This window comes from Ctenopharyngodon idella, chromosome 6 (assembly GCF_019924925.1).
Source record: "Ctenopharyngodon idella isolate HZGC_01 chromosome 6, HZGC01, whole genome shotgun sequence".
Classification (NCBI taxonomy): domain Eukaryota; kingdom Metazoa; phylum Chordata; class Actinopteri; order Cypriniformes; family Xenocyprididae; genus Ctenopharyngodon; species Ctenopharyngodon idella.
In genome coordinates, this window is record NC_067225.1 from 33,503,599 (window position 1) to 33,515,727 (window position 12,129).

At 37.9% G+C, this 12,129-nt stretch overlaps 1 protein-coding gene across 3 annotated transcripts in view; it reads left to right on the top strand.

Annotated features, from left to right (window-relative positions):
- The window catches only part of LOC127513934 (potassium voltage-gated channel subfamily KQT member 2), a 56,315-nt gene that overhangs the window by 17,183 nt on the left and 27,003 nt on the right, over positions 1–12,129 (top strand). For all 3 annotated transcript variants that reach the window (XM_051896168.1, XM_051896166.1, XM_051896167.1), the window contains exons 2-5: positions 953–1,043; positions 1,128–1,254; positions 6,577–6,752; positions 11,865–11,990. In XM_051896168.1, coding sequence (XP_051752128.1) covers positions 953–1,043; positions 1,128–1,254; positions 6,577–6,752; positions 11,865–11,990 — 520 coding nt within the window. The remainder of the gene's footprint in view (positions 1–952; positions 1,044–1,127; positions 1,255–6,576; positions 6,753–11,864; positions 11,991–12,129) is intronic.

Below are 12,129 nucleotides of genomic sequence, written 5' to 3' on the forward strand. Positions count from 1 at the left end.
TCTAATGAAATTGCGTTAGATCTAATAGTTGACGGTTTTTAATATTTTATATTAATTTGCAGTTTTTTTATTAGTTTCCATTTTGAATTTAATTAAAGTTTTTTGTCATTTTGTTTTGTTTTTGTCATTTTATTAGCTAAATATATTTTATTACTTTTTTAAAATACATTTTAAATTATGTTTTATTAAATACATTTTTTAAATACATTTTATTACTTTATTTTTTATTTATTAGTTTTAGTTTATTTCATTTTAGTTATTTTAGTACTTGACTTCTCGGTAAAAAACACAAAATAAATAAATTTCATCCCATGTTTTGAGTAAAATCTACCTAAATTTAACAGCTATGACACAGTAAAAGAAATTGGGTCAACCTATCGTTTCTCAGGACATTACACAGCTTTATAAATTAATAAAAGATAATAATTTTGCCATTGCTTGTGGTGTAACCACTTTTTCTAAAGATTAGCTTTTTCTAACAAGTAGATGGCAGGTGAGCTAGCTGCATTGAGATGATAATGTAAAAACACATTACTCAGTCATATTGGCCGCCTGAGGTCTTGTGTTATGAGAATGCTAATGTTTCTGTCAATAAATAGTTTGTGTAGCGAGGGTTAGCATGCGTTAGCTCTAGCCTGATATCCCGCTATTACTCACATGTCTGTGGCTTTAGCGATGTTAGCGCCGAGCTCAGCACTTCCTGCAGGATTCTTATTGAGTTTGTGGAGGAACCGCAGCAGAGATCACACTGACAGAGAGATGGTGAGAAAAACAGTGTCAGCAATGCAATTACCCACTTTAATGTGGCATTTGAAGGACAGATTACACAAGTACACTCCATCTTAAAAGGTGTAATGTGATAAAACCATTCATTATGCTCATCAAATCAGCTTCTGGTCTTATTTTGCACAAATGCACATCAGGTAAACTGTTTTTTCTCTTGTCATTTCAGGTTTCTGCTGGTTTTCTCCTGTCTGGTTTTGTCCGTGTTCTCCACCATCAAAGAATATGAGAAGAGCTCTGAAGATGCCCTCTATATCCTGGTATATAATATCACAGATATTGATTAACACATGTACATTGATCACAGTGTCATGCTAACTCGACGTCTGTCTGTGTGTCTGTAGGAAATTGTAACCATCGTGGTTTTCGGAGTGGAATATATCGTGAGGATCTGGTCTGCAGGATGTTGTTGTCGATACAGAGGATGGAGGGGAAGACTCAAATTCGCCCGGAAACCTTTTTGTGTTATCGGTGAGTCCAGTTCGCTGTAAATAAAACAAAAATTATTGGAACACAATCATCTGGAGTAATGATGCTGAAAATTCAGCTTTGATCACTGAAATAAATTAAAATTTTCTATATATTCACATACAAAATGGCTATTTTACATTGTAAATATATTTCACAATTTTTACTGTATTTTTGATCAAATAAATGCAGCCTTGGTGAGCAGAAGAGACTCTTTCAAAAACATTAAAAAATCTTACCAACCCCAAACTTTTGAACTGTAGTATATTTAAGGGATAATCCATGGCTAGCTGTGTATTAAACGGTTTTAATGCATGACGTGAAGCAGTGCATTCAAATGGTTTATCCCACAGATTATATTGCTTATATCATGGTAATTTTCCAACTTAAAGCTGTTATTGATGTTTGCAGCGAATTTTTGACTGGAAGGTCATTATTTTCAGTTATTTTCGTCAGTTATGGCTTGTTAGGTATAGCATTCTGCCCACTTCCCAGATAATAACTTTGTGCTGGCCCAAATCTGACCTACATCTGCCATGCATGGTCTGATGATCTGGACCACATGTGGCGTGGAAAGATGGTACTTGGGCGGACCACTCCTGTTTGCCAGATCTGAGCCACATGTCAACCAAGAACAAAAAAATAAACCAAGACTGGACAGAAAACAGTAGACTGCAATGACAAACACAGATATGAGCAATCAGCGTATGAATCTCAACAATGGTGACAACAAAATATTCAGACAATCAGATCAACTCTGAACATCACATAAAGCTACTAAGGTACATTTACACGACAATGATATGCTTAAAATGGAGAAGTTTATCCTTTGAGTTTTCCACGTACAGATGACATCATTGTCAAAACGATCCCCATCCACACGAATCCGTGAAAACGACTAAAAACGCTGTATTAAACTGATCATGTAATGCTCATGTGCATGAAGTCATTGTTTTCACAGATTCGAGTTTTTGTTGTTTACATAGAGACCGTTTTAAAAACCTTGCACTTTGAAACCCATTTTCAAAAGTTTGTATTTTCAGGCCACCAAAACGCTGTTGTCGTGTAAATGAACGGCCAAAACGCATAAAAAGTTTTACGTTTATAGTTGAAAATGGTGTCGTGTAAACAGCCCCTAAAAGACAGAACAAAAACCACAGCAAAAAATAAAAGCAAATAGTTAGAATTAAAGAAAATAATAGGATAATTCAGCTGCATAATCGGTTTTGTTCCTTTACGAGATTTCAGTGACGGTCGGTTTTATTCCTTTACGAGATTTCAGTGACGGTCGGTTTTGTTCCTTTACGAGATTTCAATGACGGTCGTTTTTTTTCCTTTACGAGATTTCAATGACAGTCGTTTTTTTTCCTTTACGAGATTTCAATGGCGGTCGGTTTTGTTTCTTTACAAGATTTCAGTGATGGTCGGTTTTATTCCTTTACGAGATTTCAGTGACGGTCGGTTTTGTTCCTTTACAAGATTTCAATGACGGTCGGTTTTTTTTCCTTTACGAGATTTCAATGACGGTCGGTTTTGTTCCTTTACGAGATTTCAATGACGGTCGGTTTTGTTCCTTTACGAGATTTCAATGACGGTCGGTTTTGTTCCTTTATGAGATTTCAGTGACGGTCGGTTTTGTTCCTTTACGAGATTTCAATGACGGTCGGTTTTGTTCCTTTACAAGATTTCAATGGCGGTCGGTTTTGTTTCTTTACAAGATTTCAGTGATGGTCGGTTTTATTCCTTTACGAGATTTCAGTGACGGTCAGTTTTGTTCCTTTACAAGATTTCAATGACGGTCGTTTTTTTTTCCTTTACGAGATTTCAATGACAGTCGGCTTTTTTCCTTTACGAGATTTCAATGGCGGTCGGTTTTGTTCCTTTACGAGATTTCAATGATGGTCAGTTTTGTTCCTTTACGAGATTTCAATGGCGGTCGGTTTTGTTCCTTTACGAGATTTCAATGACGGTCGGTTTTGTTCCTTTACGAGATTTCAGTGACGGTCGGTTTTGTTTCTTTACGAGATTTCAGTGACGGTCGGTTTTGTTCCTTTACAAGATTTCAATGACGGTCGTTTTTTTTCCTTTACGAGATTTCAATGACAGTCGGTTTTGTTCCTTTACGAGATTTCAATGACGGTCGTTTTTTTTGCTTTACGAGATTTCAATAGCAGTCAGTTTTATTCCTTTACGACATTTCAATGGCGGTCAGTTTTATTCCTTTACGAGATTTCAATGACGATCAGTTTTGTTCCTTTACGAGATTTAAATGACGGTCGGTTTTTGTTCCTTTACAAGATTTCAATGACGGTCGTTTTTTCCTTTACGAGATTTCAATGACGGTCGTTTTTTTTCCTTTACGAGATTTCAATGGCGGTCGGTTTTGTTCCTTTACGAGATTTCAATGACGGTCAGTTTTGTTCCTTTACGAGATTTCAATGACGGTCGTTTTTTGTTCCTTTACGAGATTTCAATGGCGGTCGGTTTTGTTCCTTTACGAGATTTCAATGACGGTCGGTTTTATTCCTTTACGAGATTTCAATGACGGTCGGTTTTGTTCCTTTACGAGATTTCAATGACGGTCGGTTTTATTCCTTTACGAGATTTCAATGGCGGTCGGTTTTGTTCCTTTACGAGATTTCAATGGCGGTCGGTTTTATTCCTTTACGAGATTTCAATGGCGGTCGGTTTTGTTCCTTTACGAGATTTCAATGACGGTCGGTTTTGTTCCTTTACAAGATTTCAATGACGGTCAGTTTTGTTCCTTTACGAGATTTCAATGACGGTCGTTTTTTGTTCCTTTACGAGATTTCAATGGCGGTCGGTTTTGTTCCTTTACGAGATTTCAATGACGGTCGGTTTTGTTCCTTTACAAGATTTCAATGACGGTCAGTTTTGTTCCTTTACGAGATTTCAATGGCGGTCGGTTTTGTTCCTTTACAAGATTTCAATGACGGTCAGTTTTGTTCCTTTACGAGATTTCAATGACGGTCGTTTTTTGTTCCTTTACGAGATTTCAATGGCGGTCGGTTTTGTTCCTTTACGAGATTTCAATGACGGTCGGTTTTATTCCTTTACGAGATTTCAATGACGGTCGGTTTTGTTCCTTTACGAGATTTCAATGACGGTCGGTTTTATTCCTTTACGAGATTTCAATGGCGGTCGGTTTTGTTCCTTTACGAGATTTCAATGGCGGTCGGTTTTATTCCTTTACGAGATTTCAATGGCGGTCGGTTTTGTTCCTTTACGAGATTTCAATGACGGTCGGTTTTATTCCTTTACGAGATTTCAATGGAGGTCGTTTTTATTCCTTTACGAGATTTCAATGACGGTCGGTTTTGTTCCTTTACGAGATTTCAATGACGGTCGTTTTTATTCCTTTGCGAGATTTCAATGACGGTCGGTTTTGTTCCTTTACGAGATTTCAATGACGGTCGGTTTTGTTCCTTTACGAGATTTCAATGACGGTCGGTTTTATTCCTTTACGAGATTTTAATGACGGTCGGTTTTGTTCCTTTACGAGATTTCAATGACGGTCGGTTTTGTTCCTTTACGAGATTTCAATGACGGTCATTTTTTTTTCCTTTACGAGATTTCAGTGACGGTCGGTTTTATTCCTTTACGAGATTTCAATGGCGGTCGGTTTTGTTCCTTTACCCCACTTGGAGTGGTTCAGACTGCACAGGTTACAGACATTTAAAACATGGCTTTCTGAGGTTAGAAATATTTTGTAACAATATATAATCTTTCTATTTTGAAACATTTGGTAACAATATACACTACTGTTCAAAAGATTGGGGTCAGTCATTTTTTTCTTTCTTTTTTGAAAGCAAAATCAATAATTTTATTCAGTAAAGATGTGTTAAACTGAATACAAGTGATAGTAAAGGCTTATATTGTTAAAAAAAAGATTTCTATTTTGAATAAATTCTGTTCCTTTTAACTTTTTATTTATCAATGAATCATGAAAAAAGTATCACAGGTTCCAAAAAAAATTATAAGCAGCACTACTGTTTCCAACACTGATAATAAATCATCATATTAGAATGATTTCTGAAGGATCATGTGACACTGAAGACTGGAGTAATGATGCTTTATGTGATGTGCTGTATGGACTATCTTACACCAGGGTGACACCCGTTATACAGTACAGTTTATTGCAACTGTGCTGGGGCGTTAGGACCCACTCAGGCCACAGGTTGATCAGACCCACATTCATAACACCTCTTCTTCTTCTTCAGCTACCCAGTCTCTCAGATGGTCTCCCATCTAGATATAGACCAGCCTCAACCCTCTTTAGCTTCAGTGGGTGTGCAGGTGAAAGCTTCAGGTTGACCGCTGCAGGGCTTCTCAAGCATCTTTCCAACCATAGACCCTTTTACGCAGAAATATAAATCTCAACAATGGAGACATGCTTCATGCCAAATGCATTCTATAACAGACTATTATTAAGTTGAAATTAACTGCATTACATCTACGGATCGAACGGACCACAAGACCACACACCTGTTGATTGCAGGAACGATTTCACAGTGACACGAGATCTCACGGAGACTCGAGATCACGAGATGCGAGATCAAAGGTGACTTGATAAGAAAAACAAATGACGTTGTCATCTGGCTCTCCTATCACACGTTGTTTTATCTTTTAACTGATTTCTGCAACACAGTGTGATCTCATGGTACAGTAAAACAGGATTTGTTCTATTTCACAAGGATTATAACTCATCATCTGATCTCATTTCAGCTTTATTCACTACTCCAAATGTGTTTGACAAACACACTGTAACACATATTGTAAGAGTTAAGAGCCCAATTAATGGTAATACCAATCACCATTACAGTGACCTTAAATGAAACAAACATTAGCGTTAAACTTCTGTTAATTCTCAATAAGAACTTGACAGTCAATCAATGACAGAAATGAAGTAAATCTGGTTAGTAATATATGAAGCTGTAATGCTGTGTGTGGAATTATATAATCCTCCTGCTGAGATCTGGAGAGATTTAATGTCTTTTATCTTCACTTGATTTCATCTGAGGCTGTAGCTGAAGTCAGTTGTAGTTCTTGTGTTTCTGTTTGTCTCTTTTTTCTGTTCTCTTTTTTCCTTCAGTGATTCTGCTTGTTAACAAGCTTATTGCACATCTTCCAGCCAATCAGAATCGAGTATTCAAACAGACCATAGAATAAAGAGATAAAATGTGTGGCCTGTGTGCACCTTGCCAAATGCATGTACATTTACATTGTCACATGAATGTTTTATGTTCTTTTATATTTAGCTTGATCCCAGCATCAGTTTATATTGCCAGTTGTTGTGTTTCTCAGACATCATGGTCCTGATTGCCTCCATCTCGGTTTTGGCTGCTGGAACGCAGGGGAATGTGTTTGCCACTTCCGCCATCAGGAGTCTCCGATTCCTCCAGATTCTCCGGATGATCCGCATGGATCGGCGTGGAGGAACCTGGAAACTCTTGGGATCTGTCGTATATGCTCACAGCAAGGTAACCAAACACGGAAAACATGTCTGAAACTGTCCAGTTACCAGACATATTGTTTTGTGCTGCTTCTTAAAAACCTCATTTTGAGGCTTTCAGAAGACATATATGGCAATAAAGGTCATTAGAAGTAAATGCATATCAGGTAATTTCAGTGCTTTTAGAAGTGATATACTCTATGGCAGTTTCTCAGAATATCCATGCAGTCCAGAATATCCATTGTTACATGAAATCAACATTGACTCTATTAACTTGCTTAATTCATATTCCTGGTCTTATTGTCATAGATTCATCAGTGCATGTTATTCCAGAGAAATAATGTAATCTTTCATGTAAATTCAAAATGTAACAATGTATCGCTTTCTTTTTAAGCTTCATGTGCAAAAATATGGCACATTATGGAAATGCATTTTTTGTTGACCTTTAAACAGATATTTTGAGGTCTTTTGATGCCCTCAAACAATGCAGCTGAAGCATGATTCAACATTATATAAACCCAATTTCTAAACTGCATAGTCATCAATCCTATTTCAATTGCCCTCGAGAAAAATGGCAAATGGACCAAACATGATTTTGAGAGGTTTTCTGGTTGTGCCTCCACAAGGCTTTTTGCTGTGCAGAAATTGAATCCACAGCAGTCATTCTGTCATGTGTCATTTGTCAAGCCCAACATGTTCTGCTCATTGTTAAAGTGGATTTGAGAGGTCGTGGAACGGCGTCTTTTGGCTCTGTGTGGCTGTTTTGAGGAGAGGAGGAAAAGGCCAAAGTGGGGGCGATGCTTAATGAGACGTCCTGATGAAGTGTCAGCTGGAGGTTTGCGATCGATAGACTCGGCAAGACATAAACTAGTACTGTAAATGCAGGGCTCATGACTGCAGACTGAGAACTGACAGGAACAAGATGTGCAGAGTTTTGAATTTCCATGCAATATGTCTTTGAATCATACTGTGAAAAGTTAGAGTAAAACTGGGTCCGATTGAAAGTGTTTGAACTTAGTCTAAGCTGCGCAATAAAGCCCCAGCTAACAAAAATGTTCTAAGAACGTTTTACTAATGTTCCCATTACACTCTAAAAAATGCTGGATTAACAACAACCCAGGATGGGTTGAAAATGGAAAAACCCAGCGATTGGGTTGTTTTAACCCAGCAGTTGGGTTAAATGTTTGCCCAACGTGCTGGGCAGTTTTATTTAACTCAAAAATTGTTTAAAAATGACTGTATGGTTGGCTTAAAATGAACCCAAAATAGGTTGGAAACACATAATTACTAGAGGCAACAATAATAATCAAAAGGTGAACATTTATTAATAAGCAATTTAATAAATGTTTATTGTTTAATTATTATTCATTCAACAGTCAACCCATTTGTTGGGTTAAATCATCCCAGTCGCTGGGTTAAAACAACCCATTCTCTGGGTTATAACAACCCAATCGCTGGGTTAAAACAACCCAATCGCTGGGTTAAAACATCCCAGTCACTGGGTTAAAACAACCCATTCTCTGGGTTAAAACAACCCAGTCGCTTGGTTAAAACATCCCAATCTCTGGACTAAAACATCCCAATCGTTGGGTTAAAACAACCCATTCTATGGGTTAAAACAACCCAATCGCTGGGTTAAAACAACCCATTCTCTGGGTTAAAACAACCCATTCGCTGGGTTAAAACAACCCAATCGCTGAGTTAAAACATCCCAATCTCTGGACTAAAACATCCCAATCACTGGGCTAAAACATCCTAATCACTGAGTTAAAACAACCCATTCTCTGGGTTAAAACATCCCAATCGCTGGGCTAAAACATCCTAATCGCTGAGTTAAAACAACTCATTCTATGGGCTAAAACATCCCAATCGCTGGGTTAAAACATCCCAATCGCTGGGTTAAAACAACCCAATCGCTGGGTTAAAACATCCCAATCTCTGTACTAAAACATCCCAATCGCTGGGTTAAAACATCCCAATCGCTGGGCTAAAACATCCTAATCGCTGGGTTAAAACAACCCAATCGCTGGGTTAAAACATCCCAATCTCTGTACTAAAACATCCCAATCGCTGGGTTAAAACATCCCAATCGCTGGGCTAAAACATCCTAATCGCTGGGTTAAAACATCCCAATCGTTGGGCTAAAACATCCTAATCGCTGAGTTAAAACAACTCATTCTATGGGAACATTCTAATAATGTTACTGGAAGAACGTTTGTTCATAACTTTGAGAGAACGTTCTGAGAACGTTCCCTGTTAGATAAAGGAATAATGAGGGTGCTGCTTGACTTCATAGAGCTCAATGCATCTGGGAATGTTAATGCAACTCAATCCACACGTAATAGAGTTAAAATATAAACATTTCTAGAAATAGTTTGCTTGTATTCCATTCCTCAAGTTGCAGAGAGAATCAATTTTTAACTCGGCTCATTATTTTGTGGTTCCCCAGCAGTTTCCTGACCTGTGAAAACATGGGGAACATCGGCTGTTGTCTTGGTGATGAAAACACATTTTCTCAAACAAACACACATTATATATTTTGCACGTTGACAGTAAACATGCTGAAATATAAATGAGTTTTAAAGGAGTTGCATGCTAGCAGGGTGACGTGAGGAAAGGATAGCCATCTGTGAAATAACAGCATTAGTTTGATTAATAATTCATGCCGGGTATATTAAACGGAAGAGGAAAACTGGTTATTTATGTAGCAGAAAGATGAAGACTTGATGATATGAAATTCTTTCTCATGATATGAAATTCTTTCTCAAACATAAAACTGCCTCTTTTTGTATATTCATTACAAAACCCTTTTCTCAATCAATTAATACTTTTATTCATCAAGGATGCATTAAATTGATCAAAAGTGACAGTAAAGAAATGTATAATGTTACAAAAAATTCTATTTCAAATGCTTTTCTTTTTAACTTTCTCATGAAAGAATCCTGAAAAATAAAATGTATCACGTTTTCCCCAAAAATCTGAACTGTTTTTAACATTGATAATAATCATAAATGTTTCTTGAGCAGCAAATCATCATATTAGAATGATTTCTGAAGGATCATGTGACACTGAAGACTGAAAATTCAGCTTTGATCACAGAAATAAATGACATTTATTTACATATACATATACATATATTCACATAGAACACAGCTGTTTTAGATTGTCATAATATTTCATAAATTTTACTGTATTTTTGATCAAATAAATGTGGCCTTGGTGAGCAGAAGAGACTTCTTTCAAAAATCTTGCCGATCCCAAACTTTTGAATGTTCAAAGTCTTACATGCATGTTCAATCATTTCTTTGATGTGTTCTGTATAGCTCCTCACAGACTGACATTATTTGAGTTTTTTGTTATTGTGGCATCAACTAACAAAGTGAACTACACTCGATTCTCACTGGATGGTCAGTTCTTGCCCAGATTAAGCAGTAAAGTGGATCAGCCTGCAGTCAGAAGTCTGATTAAGGCGTCTTGTCATTCATTCAGGTGCTGTCGTGACTCGTGAGTTCAGCCTCAGGTGACGTCTCTCTCAAGGGCAAGAAAGTGGGCGAATGTGCTTGCAGTGCATTTTTCAGTCTAAAATGAGTCGCAGTGGCGTAACGTTGCAGTCTCTGTGTTTAAGTGGTGTCCCATTTCTTAGCGTCCACAGGAAGGTGCATTTGAAGGAGTGAAGAGACGCACATGCTGACAGAGCAAAAACTCTGAAGTTGTTTTTCTTTGGCTTGTTTCAGGAGTTGAGCTGTGCAGTGATTTATGGTAGTGGGTGTTTTCATTATTCCCTTTCATATAGTGTATAATACAGCTGTTTGTGAATGTAAAAGGTCTGCAAAGTTTTAAAGATTAAAAGTGCAGATAAATGGAGTTATTGTCTCTTAAAAGAAGGAAGTGATTCTGAATTGCCTGAAACGAGTCATCAGTTATTCCAATCTTACTTCCTAATGAACCTACTTGGGTTTGTAACAAATTTGCATAATGCCAGTATATGGTCTTCATTGGCTGCTGTGAATGATGTCTAATTTGCCCCGCCCACAAACACTGTAGTCGTAGCTGAGAAGAGTTTGGTTCATGTTGTTCATGTTGAGAAGCCGCTGTTTTTATCGCTGCGAATCTACTTTGATTCACTAACAAAGGATGAGGATTTGCGCTTGAATTGATGCAGTAAAACCAATGCCATCGTTTATATCACTGTAAACGATCCAGGCACTGAGGAAGATCCAGAGATGAAATTCAGATATGGTAATGAGTGTTTGGTTTTTGACCAATCACAACAGACTAGGCCGTCTGACCAATCAGAGCAGAGGAGGGAGGAGGTTCTCAGAAAGGCGGGGATTAATGAGACCGAATCTTTAATCGAACCATTTCAGACACTGTGAGAAAGAGCTGATGCTGCCACGTATATTATGAGAAAATCAAAGTGTTTTTTGACCTTGGAAGCATGTAAATCTATTGTAGAAGACTCCAACAAAATTAGGAACCATTAAAGGGGACCTATTATGCCCCTTTCACAAGATGTAATATAAGTCTCTGGTGTCCCCAGAATGTGTGTGTGAAGTTTCAGCTCAAAATACCCCACAGATCATTTATTATAGCTTGTCAAATTTGCCACTATTTGGGTGTGAGCAAAAACATGCCGTTTTTGTGTGTGTCCCTTTAAATGCAAATGAGCTGCCCGCTTTCCAGAAGAGGGCGGAGCTTTAACAGCTCAACAACAACAAAGCTGGAGAATCTCACGCAGCCAAAATGACGAAAGTGTTCAGCCTTACATTGTTCAAACCGGAGTCGACACTGATGGAGAGACTCAGGAAGAACCCGAGAAGAAACTCGTTGTAGTCCCTACCAGCCATTTGTTGTAGTCCTTAAACAGCGATTTCTGTAAAAGAAAATATCTCCCTTTGCATTGAACTTTGAGTGTTGTAACTTTGCAGATGTTGTTTATGCTCAAGCAGCAACATTACACACTAACCAAAGTTAAAAAAGTGAAACCATAATCGACCACCCTGTTAAAATAGCATTTAGGGGCTCTTTTATGCCACTTCACTGCATCATCATTCATAGGCTGTTGACTTTTAAATATGCAACAAGTATGACACTTGATATTGATATTTACTGATCGTGTGCATGCATGTGCCCTCAACAGGAGCTGATCACAGCCTGGTACATTGGCTTCCTGTGTCTGATCCTGGCCTCGTTCCTGGTGTACCTCGCTGAGAAGGAGGATAACGAGATGTTTGAAACCTACGCCGATGCACTCTGGTGGGGTCTGGTAAGCATTTCGCACTCCCTCGCCATTAAGAAATACACTTGAAGTAATGTACCGTGTCCACAGATCTCTCATAATGTGGTCTGAGATCAATATTACTCCAGGCTGCATTGGAAGATCATTCCCTTGACAACACGCTACT